Source organism: Eurosta solidaginis, chromosome 5, assembly GCF_040869045.1.
Source record: "Eurosta solidaginis isolate ZX-2024a chromosome 5, ASM4086904v1, whole genome shotgun sequence".
In the NCBI taxonomy this organism is placed as follows: domain Eukaryota; kingdom Metazoa; phylum Arthropoda; class Insecta; order Diptera; family Tephritidae; genus Eurosta; species Eurosta solidaginis.
The window spans coordinates 236,585,827-236,609,778 of NC_090323.1; the positions used below are offsets into that span (position 1 = coordinate 236,585,827).

Below are 23,952 nucleotides of genomic sequence, written 5' to 3' on the forward strand. Positions count from 1 at the left end.
GGATGGAATTTTCCGAATTAGCAATGTGCTCTCCAAACTATAAGCGGGAAAACTCAGTACCAGAGCAAAGGAAATGTTTTTTGACGCCCGTTTCTCACTTTGTTATGGACATTTTTCTTATTGTACGTTTTATTGTCAATTCCTTGATTAATTCGTGTGACATTATTATTATCCAACTGGAAATCTACTGAGTTGTCCGGCTGTTCCTCATTAGGCCACCTGCCTTTAAACGCAAAATCTTCTGGCAGTGTCTTAGGGTGATCCTGTGCGGTTTGCCGACTTTTTGTAACTAACATTGTGGACGCTTGCCAGGCTAAGACTCCAGTTATTAGGAGTGATACAGCTGTCAGATCTCGAAGCAGCAAGTGGCTTAAGTCTTCGGAAGCTTCTATTATTTGCCAAGAGGACGGAGTTATTTTATAACATAGGTCCTGGTTTTTCAGTTTGGTCGTTAGAACAAACTTGTGGTAACACTACGGACTCATTCAGTCTACGTATCGGCCAGTTCAACCTAACCTAACATTGTGAAACACTTTATTGAAAGTGAACTTTGGCAGAACAATCAATCTTATGGAGAGTTCTAAATTTGAAGAACTTTCTGTGCTAATCCTTATTATGTGAATGAAGAATTATGCTCTGGACCTAGAAGTATTATTCGCTATACTATGTTTATGCAGTTGGGGAGAGAGTTGGGAGAAAAATGTGTTGACTTTCTTGCGGTGTTCAATTAAAATTAGAAGATAAAGCGCTTAGAAGTAACTTTCCATGGTCTTTGAGGTTCTGCTCTTAGAAACGGTGTGGACACGCTTAGCACTCGAATGAGCTCACTTGAGCCAAGCTGCTCCTCAAACAAAAAGTCGTGCAGGGTGTTCCTCTTGGAGCCTTGATGAAGGCTTGGGTGTGTTATGAACACTGTAAGGGCCTTCCCTTGGGAATTTATGAATCTTCAAGCACAGATAGCATCTACATATATTCCACATAGATACACCTTTGGTATGATATGAGACCCATTTATTTAGAGACTTTATTGTTATACAACTGTAAGATTGAATATTTTTCATAGTCCTTGAACAAATGTAGGACTTGAACAAATAGAGCGCGACGACGAGGAATATCGATTCACGCTGCAACAACTTAAAATAAAAACAAGTAAGGAAGTCTAAGTTCGGATGAAACCGAACATTACTTACTAGACTGGGTCGATTTTTAACCGATATCGCGCCATCAATTTTTCGATAGGATTTGGGCTCAGGAAAAAAAGTTCCAACACGCGTACCCGAAAAAATAATTTTCGAGCCTGCGAAATTTAATTTTTTTGACGTTTTTCGACTTTGATTTTTAAGGGGTTTTTCATGACCTACTAAAAAATTTTCATTTCATTGTAAAATTTTCATGTATTGTTTTTTTTTTAAATTGTTATCGACAAGGGTTTTAGCGGACATTTTTGGGTCGGACAGGGTATTATATATTTATTTATTTATTTAATAGTCTACAATTTGAGCAATTTAAACAGACTAAAAGCAAATAGCAGTACATTTAAAATTAGTATGTCTTATACAAAACGAATACACTGCACATTAAATAAACGATCTTAAGAGTTATAGTTACATATTTGATAATAAGAAGTGACATGTATAATTATATGAGCGATAATTTAAATAAATAACTTAACTTTACAATAGGGTATGAGTTTTGTATACATATGCCCAGTAGGGGGCAAACGAGAGGTGCTCAGAAGGGAGCTGACGCGAACCGCTCAGAAAGAGCTGCTATATTATATATACATAAAATGGAGTAACAGTAAGATATAATTATACCTTTCATGAAAATGAAATGGTATATTAATTTCGTCACGAAACCGAAAATTGTAAGTCCTTAAAGGAAAATAGGTAGACCCACCATTAAGTATACCGAAATAATCAGGTTGAAGAGCTGAGTTGATTTAGCCATGTCCGTCTGTCCGTCTGTCTGTTTGTATGCAAACTAAACCCTCAATTTTTGAGATATCTTGATAAAATTTGGTGAGCGGGTGTATTTGGGTGTCCGATTCGACATTTGTCGGAACCGACCGGATCGGACCACTATAGCATATATCCTCCATACAACCGATTTTTCAGAAAAAGAGGATTTTTGTAATATCTTACCCAATTTAACAGATTGAAGCTTCAAACTTCACCATATACTTTTGTATATTGCACGTATTGTTGCCTGAAAAAATTGATGAGATCGGTCGTATATATAGTATATATCCCCCACAACCGATTGTTCAGATAAGGAACTTTTCGTAATTACTGCCCTATTTTAAGAGCTAGAGGCTTCAAATTTCAACGAATGCTTACGTATATAGCATATATTGTTGTCTGAAAAAATCATAAAATCGGTGGTATATATAGTATATATATGGTGGTATATATAGTATATATATATAGTATATATATATATTTTCGCAAATTTTAGCCCCATTTTAACAGCTAGAAGCTTCAAATTTCACCGAATACTTACGTATATAGCATATATTGTTGTCTGAAAAAATCATAGAGATCGGTTGTATATATAGTATATATTTCATTCAACCGATTGTTCAGATAAGAAACTTTTCGCAATTTCTACCCCATTTTAACAGCTATAAGCTTCAAATTTCACCGATTGCTTACGTACATATATAGCATATATTGTTGTCTGCAAAAATCATAGAGATCGGTTGTATATAGTATATATCTCATACAACCGATTGTTCAGTTAAGAAACTTTTCGCAATTTCTACCCCATTTTAACAGCTATAAGCTTCAAATTTCACCGATGGCTTACGTATATAGCATATATTGTTGTCTGAAAAAATCATAGAGATCGGTTGTATATATAGTATATATCTCATACAACCGATTGTACAGATAAGAAACTTTACACAATTTCTACCCCATTTTAACAGCTATAAGCTTCAAATTTCACAGATTGCTTACGTATATAGCATATATTGTTGTCTGAAAAAATCATAGAGATCGGTTGTATATATAGTATATATCTCATACAACCGATTGTTCAGATAAGAAACTTTACGCAATTTCTACCCCATTTTAACAGCTATAAGCTTCAAATTTCACAGATTGCTTACGTATATAGCATATATTGTTGTCTGAAAAAATCATAGAGATCGGTTGTATATATAGTATATATCTCATACAACCGATTGTTCAGATAAGAAACTTTACGCAATTTCTACCCCATTTTAACAGCTATAAGCTTCAAATTTCACCGATTGCTTACGTATATAGCATATATTGTTGTCTGAAAAAATCATAGAGATCGGTGGTATATATATTATATACTTCATATAAACTGTCATTTTTGCCCCTTTTTTACGGCTAGAGGCTTCAAAATTCATCAAATTTCATCAAATAGTTACGTTTACGTCATATATTTTTGAAAGACGTGATTCGTACTCATAGTTTTTACATGCAGACCACAAAAAACGTGAAGCTTTGCATCCTCACACAGATTACCTACCTATTTTTTATTTTATATTTATCTTAAAAATCGTTAAGGTATGTAGATCTGTTCACTATATATTTCTTATCTTATACATCCGATTATTCGGAGATTACGAGCGGGATAAAATTATTGTTCAGCCCCATTCATGAAAGGTATGAAGTCTTCGGCACAGCCGAAGACAGTTCCGTTCTTACTTGTTAGATATTTGAAATATGTATACATATATACTAATTTAACTCAAATAAAATACACCTCTTTATTTTGAAAAGCGAGTCCGACGTATCAAAATTACTATAATGCTTGTTAAAATCCAGGCACAAACAACGAAGAGCTTCGCGCATTTCGAAATTCGACCTACATGTGCTCAAAAAAAGCGGATGGAAATGCCTTGAAAGCCTCATGGGAACATTAAATTTGATCTCGCTAAGTAAGTAAAAACAGGCTATTCACCGTTCATCTCAATAATTTCACCTTAAACAACACACCAAGCATTTCCCTGTGAGTATCGAGAGAAGGTAGGATTGTAAGCTTTAACAGACTGTTGTAAGAGGGAAGATTTCTTGTTGGATCCCACGCCAAATGACTCAAAGCAAAAAGTAGGAATTGTTTTTGAACCGATTCAAGCTTGTCACGATGGATTTGATACCGCGGGTTCCAAACGATTGATGCATACTCTAATATAGGTCTCACTAAAGCAGTTAAGAGAGATTTTGTAACGTAGGGGTCATTAAATTCCTTAGACCATCGTTTAACAAAAGCAAGAACTCCATTCGATCGGGTCACACAAGTTTCAAAATAAAGTTTAAAGTCAACTTTTGGGTCCATTATAACACCCAGGTCAATAAATCTAGTGACTTGCTCCAGCCGGTAGTCACCAACTCTGTAATTGTGCACTTGAAATTATTTTCTACCAAAACTCATGAATTTACATTTATTTAGGTTGAGGCTCATAACTAATTTTGCACCACTTGACTAAACTATCGAGATCTTCTTGAAGGAGCGCTCTGTCTTCCGGAGTGAGTATAGGTTTAAAAAGCTTTACATCGTCAGCATACATCAAAATCTTGGAATGAGTTAACGCGCTTGGAAGATCATTAATAAATAGCAAAAATAGCAAAGGACCAATGTGACAACCTTGCGGTACGCCAGAAGTAACCCTAATGAATAGAGATTCGCTGTTTTTAAATAACACCTTTTGTTTCTTTCCTTTTAAGTAAGAGGTAATCAAACTCAGAAGTTGAAATGGAAACCCCAAACCATTAAGTTTATAGGTGAGAATAGTGTTGGAAACTTATCGAAAGCTTTGCTGAAATCCCTGTAAATTACATCGGTATGTAGGTTATTTCTAAAGTTTCTGGAGACATGAGTAGTCAATTCCAACAGGTTCGACTCAGTTGACTTTCCTTTGCAGAAGCCATGCTGAGCTGGGTTAATGATAGGAGAAACTGAATGTGCTAGTTGCTTAGTTATAATGGCTTCGAAAATTTAGGTATTTCGCTAAGTTTTGCAATGCCTCTATAGTTTGCAATACATGATTTACTGCCATTTTTGTGCAGTGGTATAATAAAAGACTCTTTCCAGAAACAGGGAAATACACCTTGCTTTAGAGAAGCATTAAAAATATTCGTTAAGGGACGATAAAAATATTCTGCGCAACTTTTTAGAACAACAGAAGGAATGATGTCGGGACTACTAGCATAAGAAGATTTTAGGTTTTCTTGGTGTAAAAACTCGTCGTTACAGGATATCGAAGGGGCTCGTACACCGCAAAGCAGTGGCGAGCTGAAAAGAACATTCGGCTGGACTGGCACGTAATTTTGATTTAAAGAAAACAGCAAACATATCGACAACTGTTGCATCGTCACTTCAAACCAAGTTTTTAAATTTCACGACGGATGGGAAACCAGTAGTCTTGCGTTTAGTGTTAACAAAATTGAAGAACAACTTGGGATTAGAGGAAAGTTGCAGCTTCAACTTATTAATGTAGTCTTTGTAACACTCTTTGTTCAAAGAGTTATATTTATGACGTAGAATAGAATATCTGCTATAGTCATTTGAAAATAAAGATTTTTTATATCTCTTAAAACATCGCGTTTTCTGATTTTCTGAGCAGTTTAGTTCCTTGGTGCGCCAATCAGTATTTACGGAATATCAGGTGTAAAGCACTAGTAAAATTATGAACGCTCTCGTCAACATCTCCACTATAGTCGGGCCAAACCATAACGGAATGCTCACTTCTTAACTTCCTGAAGGTAGTTTTCCTAAATAAAACCTAGCAGAAGACGAATTATTATAGGTATTACGTTGTTTTGGAAGACTAAAGGTTTCAGCAATTAACTCCAATGCAGGGTGATATACATCTTCAAGCAGTACCAACGGGTCAGTTCGGACTAAACAGAATCTAGAATTATCACTGACATATATTAGGTCCACGCATTTACCAAACTTATTCAGAATGCCGTTAACCTGAAAAAGCCCACTATCTGCAAGGTTGTTTAAGAACTCGTTAAAGATTTCTCGAGAAGAACAGGGAACCAAGCAACCATCAATCACATTCTACGTTACACATGGTAGATAAAATCACCAAGAGCTATAATCAAGTCAGAAGAAGTAGCCAAAGAAGTCACAGACATTATAATCGAAGCGTGTTTGTTGTATAACTGTAGGTCAGATTGCGGAGGAACGTAGCTAATAGTAATGTACAAATGCATAGATAAGAGTTTGGTATGAACACAAAGAAATTCGATTTCTTCAGCTTCAGGAATTAGAATTTCTTTAGCATATCATATCAACATTTTTTTAGTAGGTCATGAAAAAAACCTTAAACATTAAGTCGAAAAAAGTCAAAAAAATGAAATTTCGCAGGTTCGAAAATTATTATTTTTTGGGTATGCGTGGTGGATATTTTTTCTGAACCCAAAATCCTATCGAGAAATCGATGACATGATATCGGTTAACTTTCGTCCATACAAATTGACCCACCCTTTTACATACCCAGCTTTACACTTGAAATGCTGTTGTTGTTTGTTGTGTGTGCTTAATGTGTTACAAGGCTGCGCAATAATACATATGGGGTATTCCATCCCATTTCGACCAATTTTGAACCCTACCCCCTTAGAATTGGCTGAAAGTTTTTCTTCTTTTTCTAGCTTACGAAAGACGTTTTTCAGAATTTTTTCAAATTTTTTCATCCAACTCAAAAAAAGTTATGAATTTTTAAAAAAACACAGTTTTTGTTTTCAAAATGCTATAACTTTTTCAAAAATTGACCGTTTGGGATGTTTGTTTTTTTAAATTTATTTTTAAATGTACTTTTCGGAAAAAATACAAAAAAATTTTTATAGTTTTTTTTTTCAAATTTTTCAGTTTTTCGAGATTTTTCGAATTTCGCCATTTTTTTTTCAATCAATTCTGCAATCATCCCCACTAATCCCGGAGTGGGCCGATTTTTTTTTATATTTTTTTTTATTTAATTGAAAAAATTAATTGAAAAAAAATTTTTATTTTTGAAATTTTTTTTTATCAATTTCATTTATATAACAAAAAATGTAAGAAAATGATTTTTAAGTATTCTTTTCTTTATACATGTTACCTTATTTTTAGAAAACTTACATATTTACTGTATCAGTCATTAATCCTGGTTATTTTAATCGTAGATTATCATAATATATAAAGAAAAGAATACTTAAAAATCATTTTCTTATATTTTTTTGATATATAAAAAAAATTGATAAAAAAAATTTTATTTTTGAAATTTTTTTTCAATTAAATAAAAAAAAATATAAAAAAACTCGGTCCACTCCGGGATTAGTGGGGATGATTGCAGAATTGATTGAAGTTTTTATGAGAAAAAAAATGGTGAAATTCGAAAAATCTCGAAAAACTGAAATTTTTGAAAAAAAAACTTTAAAAATTTTTTTTTATTTTTTCCGAAAAGTACAATTAAAAATAAATTTAAAAATAACAAAGATCCCAAACGGTCAATTTTTGAAAAAGTTATAGCATTTTGAAAACAAAAACGGTGTTTTTTTTAAATTCATAACTTTTTTTGAGTTGGATGAAAAAATTTGAAAAAATTCTGAAAAACGTCTTTCGTAAGCTAGAAAAAGAACAAAAACTTTCAGCCAATTTTAAAGGGGTCGGGTTCAAAATTGGTCGAAATGGGATGGAATACCCCATATACATACATATGGTTCTATTGTGAACTAATTTTTCTTCGACTTATGGCTCCCGGAACATAGAAAATTGCTTAGTCATAAAAGGGGCGGTGCGACGCCCATTTTTTAAAATTTGAAGCTCTTCCTGTTTATTGTTATAAATCCACTTGGGAAATGAAATACCATTGATATAAAGCTCTTTTTTTGTAAAGATATATCTTAATTTATTCGCCGAGGATCCTTTTATAAAACTTTTATATAAAAGTGGGCGTGGTCCATAACCGATTTCTTTAATTTTTCTTCAAAACATTCCTTATAGTAAAGGCAACCTATTTGCCGAATTTTGTTACGATAGGTTTAACGATTTGTGATTTATGATTAATAATATTTGTAAAATTTATTTTATCACAAGTGGGTGGTGCCACGCCCATTTTAAACATTTTTTTCCAAATTTTTATCAAAAGTCTCAATATCAATCCACATGTCAAATTTTAACATTCTAGGTGTATTATTTACTAAATAATTAGGTTTTTTGAGTTTTCTAAAATTTTATATATATAAAAAGTGGGCGTGGTTATCATCCGATTTCGCTCATTTTCCATACCAATCTATTCTGGGTCCAGATAAGCTCGTGTACCAAATTTGGTGAAGATATTTACTCAAGTTATCGTGTTAACGGACAGACGGACGGACGGACCGGCCGATATGGTTCAATCAAATTTTTTTTCGATACTGATGATTTTGATATATGGAAGTCTGTATCTATCTCGATTGCTTTATACGCGTGCAACCAACCGTTATCCAATCAAAGTTATAATACCCTGTATACAAGTGCAGCTGGGTATAAAAAATGAATGTTACTGTCTGAATATCGATGAAAATTTTCATCTCTACAATTGTGCTCAAGTTTTTATGTTATTCCGATAAATTTTACTTTCACGTCTTTACTTCTCCTTTCTCGTTTGTGAGCCTAATGGGTATGTAGTATAAAACATATAAAATTTAAGCTCGATTAAATTTCAACAACTTACCGAAACCATCAATTGATAAACTGCCAGACAAATCGTATGGTTTTTCTTCTTGTGAGCTAAATCTATGCGATTTCCGTTTGTCGGCCAAAAATGTTTTGTGCGTGTTTACATGCATCCGGGTTGGTTTTGAAAAGAAATAAATTTAGAAAAATGGTTTGAGATAAAATATTGTAGCGTTGACATGACAATCGGCAAGTAAAAATTTGTTATTCACATATTCAAACTTCATTTGGGTGAAAAAGGTCAAAAAGTCATACCAGACATCCATCTATATAAATTAAATAAGTAAACATATGTATGTAGTTACATATACACAAATTACTTTAAAACGTATCAATTTTGAATTGAAAATTTAAGGTTAAAAGTTGGTAAACATTTTAGTATCAGCGTACTTTTAAGTGAGATGGGTGGTGGGGGTCCAATGTTCGTTTTCATAATACTGCTTTTATAAGAGCTTTAGATCTATGTAAGAAAATGGCGAAACATATTTTCAGAATAAATAACAGTTTAATACTGTTACTACTGTAGTCATTTTATCAAAACCTATGTACATAGAAATACTAGCATATCCGACAGACGTTGTTCTGCATTTGTCTAGCTGCAAAACTTTTAAATAAGTTTTTGTTTCTAATTCTCCATCCTTCTCTCCCCATTTTCTTTATCCTTTTATTCACTCCTCTCTCTTCGTCCTTTCTATCTCAGCACTTTTTCTATCCCTGTTTTTCTATCTAGCTCCCTCTCCTTCTCCCTCCTCTTTTCCATATATCCCTATATCTCTATCTTCGTCTAGCTCTTTCTCTTTCTTAGTCTCTTTCTGGATTATTAATGCTTACAGCTCTTTTGAAGTTTTTGTGCTTCTCCTTCTATGGTTGCCACACTACTTAAATCTTTTACTTAATGCTGTTCTAAGCCTTTGGAATTTCCCGTTCCGCCAGGGTGGAAATATCTTTCTAAAGCACATTATTCTAGATGGATTTGTTACTGGATGTTATTTAAGTGTGCTTGAACTCCACTATTTTATCTAGTTCTAGTTGGTCCACCAAATCCATTTCTCGTCTAAGAGGGAAGATTTGTCAGATAACTTTCTGTTTTCTAAATACGGCGCATCCTCTACCCTTGATAGCGTGAGATCTAAGACACTGAAACATGTCGGATATGGGGGATACAAAAAACGTGATACAATCACTCATTCAAATAAAGAATGACAGAAGAAGGGGGGAAGAAAAAAGGAGTAATTTCCCCGTCTTGTTCTCAAACGCTGTGGGTTCTATTTTAATCGGAAGCAATTAGTTCTGATACACTATCTACGAAAGCGGCGCACAATAAAATTTTACGAAAATTTCTTTGAAAACTTCTTTACACAACACGCGAAAATCCTAGTAAAGGCTGTGGTCTTATAAACATAAACTATCGTCGTCGCTCTTTCAAAAAATTTGTACTCACCCCCTTAGTCTGCCATTAAAAATGTTTCCATCTCCTGTATCAACGTATTGATGTGTTGATATTTGTCTCCTTTCGGTTTCGCTGATATCGTAAGGCGGTGTGGCCCAGGTAACAGATAGCTGATGGGGCGAGTTAGTGCCGCCAGTTGGAGATGTGATATCCTTAAAAAACAAACTCTTTTTAAATAATAAGATATAAACGGATAAACCCACAACAATGCATTAATTTTGATTTGTAAATGTTAAACTTCTTTCGGAAGATTATTAGATCTTTTGGAAAAGTTTAAAATGCACCACCGAACAATTTCCCTAACAGCAACGATCTTTTATAATTTATGCTCTCTTATAACTTTGGGAGTGAATAAATATGCCAAGCGAACCAACGGCTCTATTTGAAATGATCTCAACTTTACTTCAATACAAATGTTTGATATTATAACTGTAAAATCTTGTTATTACAAACAAATTTGGAACTATCAAGCAAAGATCCTTTAGGCGCACTTGAGGAAGCACTCGAAGCACCATCACCACACCAATACCGACTTTTGAAGATACTTAACCATATTACTTAAAAATAAGTTTTAAAATAACCCCACGATCTCACAGAAAAACATATCAAACTAAAGGCCCGAACCCATTCGTCTTTTGCGTCGATGGGGAAAACGTCGTCACTCTGGGGGTAAGTTATGGTTGACTACGCTTGAATTGAGGGAGAACAGGACACGTCTCTGTCTTTTTCTACCCCTCTTTCCGTCACTACCGAGCAGCAGCTCCTGTCCACATCTTTTTCTACCGCTCTTTCCGTCATTAGCATAAGAGTAGGTCAGGGAAACAGACTCTTAGTCCAGCCGTATGAGTTGGTGACCATATTAGACATCCAAGTCGATGGAATTACGCTACCGGCTATCCTACATCCAAAAATATTGGTCACACCCAATTCGATTAGGATCTACTTTTTGCCGAGAATGCAATCAGAATTGTATCTAAAATCCAGAGCGGTAGTAAATCCTCATATTTCTTGCCGGCATCACTTGGGGTAAAGACAAATAAACGGTCACTACCACTTACAACAGCATCTACAAAATGAGGCACGAGTACTCCCCAGTAGGGATAGAAATGAAATGCTGAAAAACAGTTTCTGTTAAATACCCCGAAACCTGGGCATCCCAATAGACATCTGATTGAAGAGGCCACACCTACCAGGAGCTTAAGAGGTCATCTCTGTAAGCATTATGAGGAAGTACGGCACCTGCGAACACAGTCGTATCAAACTAAAACACTAGCAGATCCTCAGCGATATTCATAAACAGGGGTCCGACGTCTATGACAGGAATTGCCCGGCGAATCCAGTACTTAAAGAAAAATATCCGGAACTAGCATAAGAGGAACGCACCCTCTCAGGGAAACGCGCGTCACTCTATCTCAACTTTCATCTGAGTATTTTAACAGGTTAAACTCTTACCTATCCAAAGTCAACCCCGACATACCAAATGTATGTCCTGCTTGCAATGTGACCCCAACAAGAGATGGTTCCGTGACATCAACCTGAGATGGTTCCATTGCAATGTTGTACCAACGTCCCTAATACTCCTCTCACTATGTTTAACCCCTGTTGAAACTGCAAGTTTCCTTGGACCCCCGTTAAAGGATATTGATGAAAATTTGTGATCGGTCATGCCTATTGGATGGAGCGAAGCACAGCTACAACAACAACAACAAGCGTGTTCAAAGTCAGATGTTGACGCAGCGTAAGAACGACGCAAAAGTCGAATGTGTTTGGGCCTTAAAAATTACTATCGTAAATGAGAAAAACTGAAGATATTGTTGTACGATAGTCGTAATTAGGTGATGATATTGTACTAGTACTAAAAACGTATGAGTCGTATGAGGTTCTCAATTTACTGTGTTTAACACACAAGCATATTACGTTTTTTTACGAGTAAGGTGTGATGACGGACCGACTCGTCTCCGTAGGCCCTTTTGATATCAAGGGCTTTTGAATTTTATACTCAGTTGAGCAGGGCTCACAGAGTATATTAACTTTGATTGGATAACGGTTGGTTGTACAGGTATAAAGGAATCGAGATAGATATAGACTTCCATATATCAAAATCATTAGTATCGAAAAAAAATTTTATTGAGCCATGTCCGTCCGTCCGTCCGTCCGTCCGTCTGTCCGTTAACACAATAACTTGAGTAAATTTCGAGGTATCTTGATGAAATTTGGTATGTAGGTTCCTGGGCACTCATCTCAGATCGCTATTTAAAATGAACGATATCGGAATATAACCACGCCCACTTTTTCGATATCGAAAATTTTGAAAAACAGAAAAAATGCGATAATTCATTTCCAAAGACAGAGAAGGCGATGAAACTTGGTAGGTGGGTTGACCTTATGACGCAGAATAGAAAATCAGTAAAATTTTGGACAACCGGCGTGGCACCGCCCACTTTTAAAAGAAGGTAATTTAAAAGTTTTGCAAGCTGTAATTTGGCAGTCGTTGAAGATATCATGATGAAATTTGGCAGAAACGTTACTCCTATTACTATATCTATGCTTAATAAAAATTAGCAAAATCGGAGTACGACCACGCCCACTTTAAAAAATTTTTATTTTTAAAGTAAAATTTTACCAAAAAATCCTATATCTTTACAGTATATAAGTAAATTATGTCAACATGCGACTCCAGTAATGATATTGTGCAATAAAATACAAAAATAAAATAAATTTTCAAAATGGGCGTGGCTCCGTTATCTTTACTTATCTGAACTCACTTTGTATTGGTGTAAAAAATGGCCGAAATCCGAATATGACCACGCCCACTTTTTCGATGTCGAAAGTTAAGAAAAATAAAAAAAATGCCATATTTCTATACCAAATACGAAAAAAGGGATTAAACATGGTAATTTGATTGATATAATGACGCAAAATATAACTTTAGAAAAAAACTTTGCAAAACACCTACCATATTAAGTGGAAGAAAATGAAAAAGGTCTGCAGGGCGAAATCAAAAGCCCTTGCAATCTTAGCAGAAATACTGTTCGTGGTATTACATATATAAATAAATTAGCGGTACACGACAGATGATGTTCTGGGTCACCCTGGTCCACATTTTGGTCAATATCTCGAAAACGTCTTCACATATACAACTACCACCATTCCCTTTTAAAGTATTCATTAACACCTTTCGTTTGATACACATATTGTACAAACAAATTCTAGAGTCACCCCTGGTTCACCTTTATGGCAATATCTCGAAAAGGCGTCCACCTATAGAACTAAGGCCCATGCCCTTTTAAAATACCCATTAACACCTTTCATTTGTTACCCATATCGTACAAACAAATTCTAGAGTCGCCCCTGGTCCACCTTTATGGCGATATCTCAACAAGGCGACCACCTATAGAACTAAGGCCCACTCCCTTTTAAAATACTCACTAACACCTTTCATTTGATACCCATATCGTACAAACACATTCTAGAGTCACCCCTGGTCCACCTTTATGGCGATATCTCGAAAAGGCGTCCACCTATAGAACTAAGGCCCACTGCCTTTTAAAATATTCATTAACACTTTTCATTTGATACCCATATCGTACAAACAAATTCTAGAGTCGCCCCTGGTCCACCTTTATGGCGATATCTCAACAAGGTTCCCACCTATAGAACTAAGGCCCACGCTCTTTTAAAATACTCATTGACACCTTTCATTTGATACCCATATCGTACAACCAAATTCTAGAGTAGCCCCTGGTCCACCTTTATGGCGATATCTCGAAAAGGCGTCCACCTATAGAAATAAGGCCCACGCCCGTTTAAAATACTCATTGACACCTTTCATTTGATACCCATATCGTACAAACAAATTCTAGAGTCTCCCCTGGTCCACCTTTATGGCGATATCTCAACAAGGCTTCCACCTATAGAACTAAGGCCCACTCCCTTTTAAAGTACTCATTAACACCTTTCATTTGATAGCCATATCATATAAACAAATTCTAGAGTCACCCCTGGTCCACCTTTATGGCGATATCTCAACAAGGCGTCCACCTATAGAACTAAGACCTACGCCCTTTTAAAATACTCATTAACAGCTTAGATTTGATACACATATCATACAAACACATTCCAGGGTTACCCTCGGTTAATTTTCCTACATGGTTATTTTCCCTTATGTTGTCACCATAGCTCTCAACTGAGTATGTAATGTTCGGTTACACCCGAACTTAACATTCCTTACTTGTTTATCTCCAATTTAATGTTCGAGGCTCATTTTCCAACAATTCATTAAATTTTCACATTGCGTCATAAAGTTATTCCACTCGCCAAGTTTCATCACTCTACCAGTTTTCGAAAATTTCGATATCGAAAAAGTAAGCGTACTGATTATCTGATTTCAACTATTTTCAATGTAAACATATTTTGGGTTTAGAAGCCTATGTACTAGATTTGGTAAGGATAATAAAATTTTTGGTCACTTTATCGTGAAATACAGACGCACGGCTGGGTATAAAAGGCGACCGGTTTCATCCATTTTTACAAGAAACTGTTAGATATATACCGTAGTCGCAAAGTCTTTTTGTTTATTTTAAAAGTGCTCATATAATGGAAAGGACTACCTGAAAGCCAAATTTAAACATGATATCTTAAACGGCTTGTGATCTACAGCTTGAGCAACTTTTAAAATGTCTGCTTCTAGTTCAGGGCGGTGCCACGTCCATTTTCCATTAAATCAACTCACCGTTAAGTTTGATAATTTTATCGGTAATTGGTAATGAAATTTATTATAATTGTTTTTGTTTTTATCGGCCTATTGATAAATGATTCAAGGTTCGATTCGAGCTCAAGGCCAGAACAATAATTTTTTTCTAATGATAATTATTGTTATTTTTAAAATTTTTCTAAATTTGAAAAATTGTATTTTGTTTTTGGAATAGTAAGTAGAAAATTTTTCAGACAACCTGCCATAGCTGCGCAGATAGATCCATTTCGAAGGGTGCTAAGCCTTCATCATCAGTACGCTTTATGCATTTAGCTATACAGCGGTGGTTTGTTTGACTGGCAAATTTGCTACTTCTATTCCTTTTTATCAACGAGAAAAAAATTTTCTACTTACTATTCCAAAAACAAAAGACAGTTTTTCAAATTTAGAAAAATTAAAAAAATAAGAATTATTATCATTAGAAAAAAATTATTGTTCTGGCCTTGAGCTCAAATCGAACCTTGAATCAATAAATTTATTATATTTTTCGAAATTTTCATTATCGAAAAAGTGGGCGTGGCTATCGCTCGATTTCACGGATTTTTAATTCCGATTTATTATGGGCACGAATAATTATATCAAATTTCGTAAAGATGTCTAAATGTTTACAAAAGCTATCATGTTAACGACGAACGTACATGGTTCGATCAACAATTTATGATCTCGATTGCTTTACCCCATTACGCAAAACCGTTATTCCATCAAAGTTACAACATTCTTGTGTACAAGTAAACGCTGTTTAAAAATAGAGCTTACGATTTCTTCTCGAACACAAGCGAGATTTTCGAGACCCGAGAAATCGAGAACTCAACTTCTCGCGAGATTCTCGTGTCTCGAAGTACTCGTAAATCTCGCGAGCTTCTCGACATTTTTACTTAATCGCTTTATGGACAGTATTTATACAATTGGTTTTTTTTATTGTGACTTTTTTGTTGATTATATTGCTTCCTATGACATTTAACTCAAAACATATTTATTATGCATAAAGTTCGTTTGCAATATTTTATCTTTCAACGAAACACCAAGATTACGGCTTCTCGTAAAAATTCTCGAATATCTCTCTTTGCTGTCAAAAAGAGAATTTTTAAATATAAAATTAAAAAAAAGCGTCAAAATCTGTTTATAACCACATTCAAAATCTTACATTACTATGTCGCCCATGCGTATTTGTTATTTTTTAACCAGAACCTACGATGTCTCGAACATGTTCGAGAAGAGATTTCTTGCGAGTCTCACCTTCTCGCGAGATTCTCGAATCTCGAATTACTCGTAATACTCGCGATCTTCTCGACTTACAATTCAGTCGCTGCATTGGCAATATTCTGCACATTTCGGGGTTTTTACTTCTGGTTTTGCAGAAGAAATCGTAAGCTCTATATAAAACAGCCAATGAATCGATTAAGTTGAATGTCGAGAAGCTAGCGAGCCTGACGAGTAATTCGAGACTCCAAAATCTTGCGAGCCTTACGAGTAAATCGAGATTCGAGAATCTCGCGAGAAAGCGAGACTCGCAAGAAATCTCTTCTCGAATATGTTCGGGAAATCGTAGGTTCTGGTTAAAAAATAACAAATACGCATGGGCGACATAGTAATATAAGATTTTGAATGTGGTTATAAACAGATTTTGACGCTTTTTTTAAATTTTATATTGGAAAATTCTCTTTTGGACAGCAAAGATGTGTACCAAGTTTTATCACTATATCTTTAACCGTTCTCGAGATATCACTATCGAAAGACAACACAAAGCTTTTAGAAAAGATATGGAAGGCCTAGGTTGGCGTTGCGTAAGCCTTTTCTATTGAATATTGGCGATATGCCTTTTTAAGTTACAGAGATATCACGTTAAAGGGTTATCCAAAACGTATTTATGTATAAAAACCACATAAAAGTGAATTTCATCCTTAAGAAGTGCTGACAAAATCTTTTCTAAAAATTTAATCTAAATTGTATTAATAACAAATGAAAATAAAATAAAAAAAATTTAAGCACTTCCTTTATATAAATGGACAAAAATCAGTGAAAAATGTCTCCTTATATAAAGACATATTCTTGCTAAACTTTGGTTTTTAAATTTTGACATAGAAATTAAAAAAATATATATGAGAAGTAAAAATATAAAAGGGGAGCGCATATTACTTTTATTGGAAAGTTGGTAGGAAAGAAGATATTATTAGTCAATCAATTGCGCTCCACCTTTATATTTTTAATTCTCATAAATATTTTTGCAATTTCTAACAATGACTTTTTGGATAGAATTACTGATCTTTACCTTAATCAGATCAACTTCTTTCCGAATAAGTACAGAAAATTCTTAGACTTAGCATTTGTTGACGACATATCTAAATTTTCTATAAATCGGTGTGAACCTCTTGTTTTGCCAGAAGACGTTTACCATCCTTCTCTTGAGATAACTTACGAAATCATAAGCAACGAAATCGGCTGCACTAACAAAACACGTGTCTCTACCAGATGCTCTAATTATTCCAAAACTAATTTCAACAATTTAAATAAAGAACTTTCTGATATAACGTGGCCTCGATATAAAGAGGACGTAGAGGAAAACGTTTTACATTTTAATAAAACCATTTATACTTTATTTGAAAAACATGTGCCCAAAAGCAAATGCTCGTACATTGAACCAGTGCAAGCCTGGTTTACTAAAGATTTAAAAGCTTTAAAAAAGAAGAAATCACGTTTATTCAAATTATATAAGAGAACCGGTTTACATTCTCATTATGCACAGTACGCTATTTTCCGTTATAAGTATTTTGAACTTAATAAAAAGTGTTATAAAGCTTACATATGTAAAATTAAAAGAAACATTATTTGCCACCCGAAGCCTTTTTATGATTTCGTAAATTCTAAACGCAGAACTAACGGATTTCCTTCTGCCATGAAGTTTAGAAATAGCATTTCCAGCGACGATCAAGAGATTGCAAACTTCTTCGCTCAATTCTTTCACTCTAATTACTCTGCTGTGGTTGATTCATCACCTACAAATTATCCGTATGAGCTCCATTCTAGTAACTCAATATATGCCCCACATTTGCTGCCTGAAGATGTTCTACTACATCTAAAGACCCTAAAAGAATCCTTCAAATACGGTCCTGATTTGATCCCAACATGTTTTCTTAAAAAATGTGCAGAATACATTTACCAGCACCTTACTGATCTGTTTAACCTCTCTTTAAAAAATGGCATTTTCCCGACAGCTTGGAAGGAATCTCTTCTTATCCCACTCCATAAAAAAGGAAGCAAGTCGTCTATTGAAAACTATCGCGGAATAGCAAAGCTCTCCGCTATCCCTTAGCTTTTCGAAGCAATCGTTACTAATTACCTTGCATTTGATGTTTCGGACTCGCTCTTTGCCATAAAAAAATTAAAAAATTATATTTATACTTTTAGTGTATTGTATTTTGTGAATCTATATTTCTCAGCTGATGAGTTTCTCTGTAGCTGAGCGGTTTTAGATCTCGGCACTTAAGAAGCCACTGCCTCTCAAAGACTCGGTAACAAAAAAATTAGGATACAAAAAAAAAAAAAAAAAAAAAAGTATGTATGAATTAAAAAAAAACAAAAAAACAGGATTAGCCTGGTTTCATCGGGCCACTTGAGGGCAGTGCGCTGCCACAACGTACGAGAAAAAAAAAATGTCAAAATCAAAGTTAAGCAAGAATATGTCTTTATGTAAGGAGACATTTTTCGCAGATCTTTGTCCATTTATATAAAGGCAGTGCTTAATTTTTTTATATTATAACATAGGTCCTGTTTTTTGATAGGGTTTTGATGAGTCATCAGCATCAAAAAAAAATTTCCGTCTGTCTGTCTATCCGTCTGTCCATCTATTAACTCGATAACTTGAGCAAATATTGAGATATCTTCACCAAATTGGGTATGCGGGCTTATTTGGACCCAAAATAGATTGGTATTCAAAACGAATTTCAAATTTAGAAAAATGGAAAAAATGAAATAATTCAAAAACGAATACCACTAAGCTAATGAAATTTGGTAGTTAGATTAGTTCTATGAAGCAAAACATATATTCCAACAAATTTTGGAATATGAGCGTCGTACCATCCACATTTAGAAGAAGAAAATTTGGAAGTTTAACAAACCGTTAATCAAAAGCTGTTAAAGATATGACATTGAAATTTGGCAGAGACACTAGCCTTGCCAAATTATCTAGACTAAGTAAAGGTAACCGATTTCAGTTAAAGACGACGCCTACTTTTCCTAAAGGTCTAACCTTAACAAATTTTCCAATAACTCTGTGATATTTAACTACATTGGGCTGATACTCTACCTCAGTAGTGATATAGTTGAGCTAAGAACCCACCCCTTTTTTTGCTACTCGTTCCAAATTACTTTTAATGCGATAAGGCGAACAATAATCTCCCAATCCGAATGAAATTTTGCATACACATTTTTTCACAGCGACAACTGTTTGCTTTGAAAATTACCGAAATCATAAACAACAACATTGTTTCAACTACACAGCTGTGTATATAATGTTCGGTTTCACCTGAACTTAAACTTTCTTACTTGTTTTTTTTTTTTATAGTCAGCGTGCTTTAGAGTATATTAACTTTGATTGGATAACGGTTGGTTGTACAGGTATAAAGGAATCGAGATAGATATAGACTTCCATATATCAAAATCATTAGTATCGAAAAAAAATTTTATTGAGCCATGTCCGTCCGTCCGTCCGTCTGTCCGTTAACACGATAACTTGAGTAAATTTTGAGGTATCTTAATGAAATTTGGTATGTAGGTTCTTGGGCACTCATCTCAGATCGCTATTTAAATCGAACGATATCGGACTATAACCATGCCCACTTTCGATATCGAAAAATTCGAAAAACCAAAAAAAATGCGATAATTCATTACCAAAGACGGATAAGGCGATGAAACTTGAGAGGTAGGTTGACCTTATGACGCATTAGTAAAATTTTGGACAATGGGAGTGGCACCGCCCACTTTTAAGAGAAGGTAGTTGAAAAGTTTTGCAAGCTGTAATTTGGCAGTCGTTGAAGATATTATGACGAAATTTGGCGCGAACATTACTACTATCACTACATATGTGCTAAATAGAAATTAGCAAAATCGGATAAAGAACACGCCCACTTTTTAAAAAATTTTTTTTTAAAGTCAAATTTTAACCAAAAATTTAATATCTTTACAGTATATAAGTAAATTATGTCAAACTTCAACTCCAGTAATGATATGGTGCAACAAAATACAAAAATAAAAGAAAATTACAAAATAGGCGTGGCTCCGCCCTTTTTCATTTAATTTGTCCAGAATACTTTTAATGCCATAAGTCGAACAAAAGTTTACCAATCCTTGTGAAATTTGGTAAGGGAATATCTTCTATGACGATACTTGTTTTCTGTGAAAATGGGCGAAATCGGTTGAAGCCACGCCCAGTTTTATACAAAGTTGATCGTCTGTCCTTCCGCTCGGCCGTTAACATGATAACTTGAGCAAAAATCGATATATCTTTACTAAACTTAGTTCATGTACTTATTTGAACTGACTTTATCTTGCTATAAAAAATAGCCGAAATCCGACTATGACCACGCCCACTTTTTCGATATCGAAAATTACGAAAAATGAAAAAATGCCATAATTCTGTACCAAATATGAAAAAAGAGATGAAACATGGTAATTGGATTGGTTTTTTGACGCAGAATGTAACTTTAGAAAAACTTTGTAAAATGGGTGTGACATCTACCATATTAAGTAGAAGAAAATAAAAAAGTTCTGCAGGGCGAAATCAAAAGCCCTTGGAATCTTGGAAGGATAACTGTTCGTGGTATTACATATATAAATAAATTAGCGATACACGACAGATGATGATCTGGGTCACCCTGATCCACATTTCGTTCGATATCTCGAAAACGCCTTCACATATACAACTAACGGAGTGGCCCTTTTAAAACCTTAATTATACTTTTAATTTGATACCCATATCGTACAAACACATTCTGGAGTCACCCCTGGTTCAGTTTTTTGGCGATATCTCGAAAAGGCGACCACCCATAGAACTTTGGCCCACTCCATTTCAAAAAATACTCTCTAATACCTTCCATTTGATACCCATGTCATACAAACACATTCCAGGGTTACCCTAGATTCATTTTGCTACATGGTGATTTCCCCTTATTTTGTCTCCAAAGCTCTCAGCTGAGTATGCAATGTTCGGTTACACCCGAACTTAGCCTTCCTTACTTGTTTTTTCTAAAAGTGTTGAGATCTCTTCCAGCGCTAACTTTTGAATGTGAGTTAAAAGGAAACGGCATTATTATAAATAAGTGATGAACATTTTTGGATTTACTGCCTCCCGGTATTTTCGGATTCTGAAAAATCAATACCGGGATCCCCCGGGATTGTCGCGAAACCTAGCCTGTATAGATTTCTTAATGGGTTTTGACGAAAATTGCAACTCCTTAACGAATTGCAACACGTTGACGACGAACTATCATAAGCAAATATAGAGTTTCTTAAAGCTGTATTTCGCAGAGTATGAGTAGGTCTGTCCGGAGAAAAGTTATCTTTATTATATTTTTTGAGGTTTTTGAGCTTTTAGGGTCGGATATCTGCAAACCTTGTAATGCTGGAACTGTTTTGACTCAGACTCAAGTTCATCACGTCGAAACCTTCGAAAAAGTATAGTGGTGTTTTGTTTTAGTTATAAAAATTATTTGGATTTTCGTCGTTAATATAGCAGAAAAAAACCTTATAATAAATAAAATAACAAAAAAACTTGCCACCGTTTTATTATATTTTTTGTCACCCAGTGCTTGCTTTGCTTATTTTCATATTTTGGAATATTTGTGGAACAAGTTTTAAATTATTTAAATGGATATTAAAACGATGTTTTCAACAATCCCATGACTGAAGTCCAATAATCGTGAGATTTTTGGGACTTGATCCCTAGCAGTGAACCTTTTTGTTGTAAAATATTATGCTCGCCTACACGTGCTGTGTTCAATTCCTAGGAAAGGCATCATCAATATATTTTCAAAAAAGTTATTGTATAAGAACAAATTTTTCTAAGCGGGGTCGCTTCTCGGCAGCGGTTCGCAAGCACTCCGAGTGCTTCTGCAATAAAAAGCATTTAGTAAAATTTCATCGTCTTTACAGATTTTGTTCAAAGTCGAAATAAAACAGGAATAGCCCGTAATTTTGTCAGCAAAATTAAAAAATGGCACTGCGCAGATTAGCAAAGAATATTGGCCTCAATCCTTTTGCAAGTATATGACAATAAATTGGAATTTTTATGTTTGTAGATTACCTTACTTTAAATTCGTCTGCTTTATTTTCAGTTTATTTCAACTTTCAATTAATTGCATAATTATGTAAGCCTTAAAAAATACTTGAATTAATATTTCGTCGAATAATTTCCATTTATTAGTTTTCGAATTGTCAAGTTTAAAATTTTCAGTTCCATTTCATCACTTAAAGTTAAAATTTCTTAATACTTTATTAATCACTTTAAATTTGTATGTTCATAATTTCTCTTTGATTTTTCAATTTGTTATTTTCTTTTTTCAATTTTTATTTTAGCAATTTAAAAATGTAAAAAATTTGTTCACGTTAGCCTTATGTATAACATATATGTATGTACGTATGTGTAGTAAAAAAAAGAGTTATAAAATCACCAATGTCTATAAATTCAATTTCCGTTTCCGATTGCTTTTCAGTTCGAATACGATTTGAAGTGGTCGCTAACACTTGACTGCGCAGACTGAATACCAAATTCAAGCTTATACAAAGAATATTCCACAACAGATCGGTGGGCACACCATAACATGCCAATCGACGTAAGCAAACAGGGCAGAGCTGCGATTCAAATTTGCTTTTTCTGATAAATTTTTTTTTTCTAGTTACAATCAAACCAACAACATTGAATTAAATTTGTCTAATAACAAAAACAAATGTAAATGAATATGAATTTAACTATCTCAGCTAAAATACCACACACACACACACCCAAAGAGGACAGCGCGAGTCAACAACCGCCAATCAAATTTGCTACCTTCTTTATACAACACACCACTACATATGCAAATTCTGATTCTGACAATTTTACAAAAGTCGCAAAACTCGCACAATTGGAATGTTGTTGAGTGTGTAGTGTGTGTGTGTGTGTGTGTGAGTTGATTAAGGTGTTTATTATAAGTATTCAAATAAGGAAAATAAAAAAATGTATACGCGCCCAGATAAAGGATAATCAACTTACATGCTTAGACAGTTACGAAGTGAACACAATAATAATAATAATAACAACAACAACAACAAAAACAAAATCATAAACGAAGAAATTGCATACATACAATCATACAAATAATATTTTTATTCATTTAAAGGCAAGAAAGAAGACGAATGAGCTGTAGTATCGCAAAAGCCATTTAGGGCGACGTCGACAGCGCTGTCTGCAGCAAAGTTAACTCTTATTCAAAGCTATGACACTTCAATGCCAATTTAATGGAATGGGATTGGTGTTGCTTTTCTTTGATATTAATGGTAAGACCGTTATCATTTTGTGTATGAATCTGATGAATGTTGAGCCGTCTCTAGTCGATTTGAATTGCGGTTGGTTGTGTATTAAAACAACAAAATTTGTACGAAACATCCAATTTTTTTTATGTTTGCATGTATGAGTGCCAAGTTCGTCGGGTTGTGTAAGAGTTGAAAATGCGTTGGAATGATTGCGTATACCATGGCGTATGAGTATTATATGACATGCTTGTAATGGATTTGCGATGAGTTTAATAAAAGTTCGCCTATTTGCTGATTGTTGCACAATATTTGAAGTCAACTTTTTCCATCAAAAAGACTCAACATGTCTATAGAACTACCAGAAGGGTTTTCGTCTACTATACCCTATTAAGAACCATGATTAATGTTATAAATTAGATCAGTCTCTTGGCCAATGTTGGAAACTTTCTGGATTTTACCCTTTCTGCTGGTTGTGGATATGGTAGCAATGTATTTCCTTATAGATGTAGCATTAATCTGGAAGATCAACACGCCTGCCCTACCATTTCCTCGGTGGTGTTTTAAA

The 23,952-nt window shown here is 34.5% G+C and overlaps 1 protein-coding gene across 1 annotated transcript in view; it reads right to left on the reverse strand.

Annotated features, from left to right (window-relative positions):
* The window catches only part of Tmc (Transmembrane channel-like), a 135,233-nt gene that overhangs the window by 63,897 nt on the left and 47,384 nt on the right, over positions 1 to 23,952 (reverse strand). Inside the window, exons 2-3 of the mRNA XM_067757311.1 lie at positions 10,121 to 10,281; positions 8,678 to 8,739 (exon numbers count right to left, since the gene is read on the reverse strand). Of these exons, the coding sequence (XP_067613412.1) occupies positions 8,678 to 8,739; positions 10,121 to 10,281 (223 nt within the window). The remainder of the gene's footprint in view (positions 1 to 8,677; positions 8,740 to 10,120; positions 10,282 to 23,952) is intronic.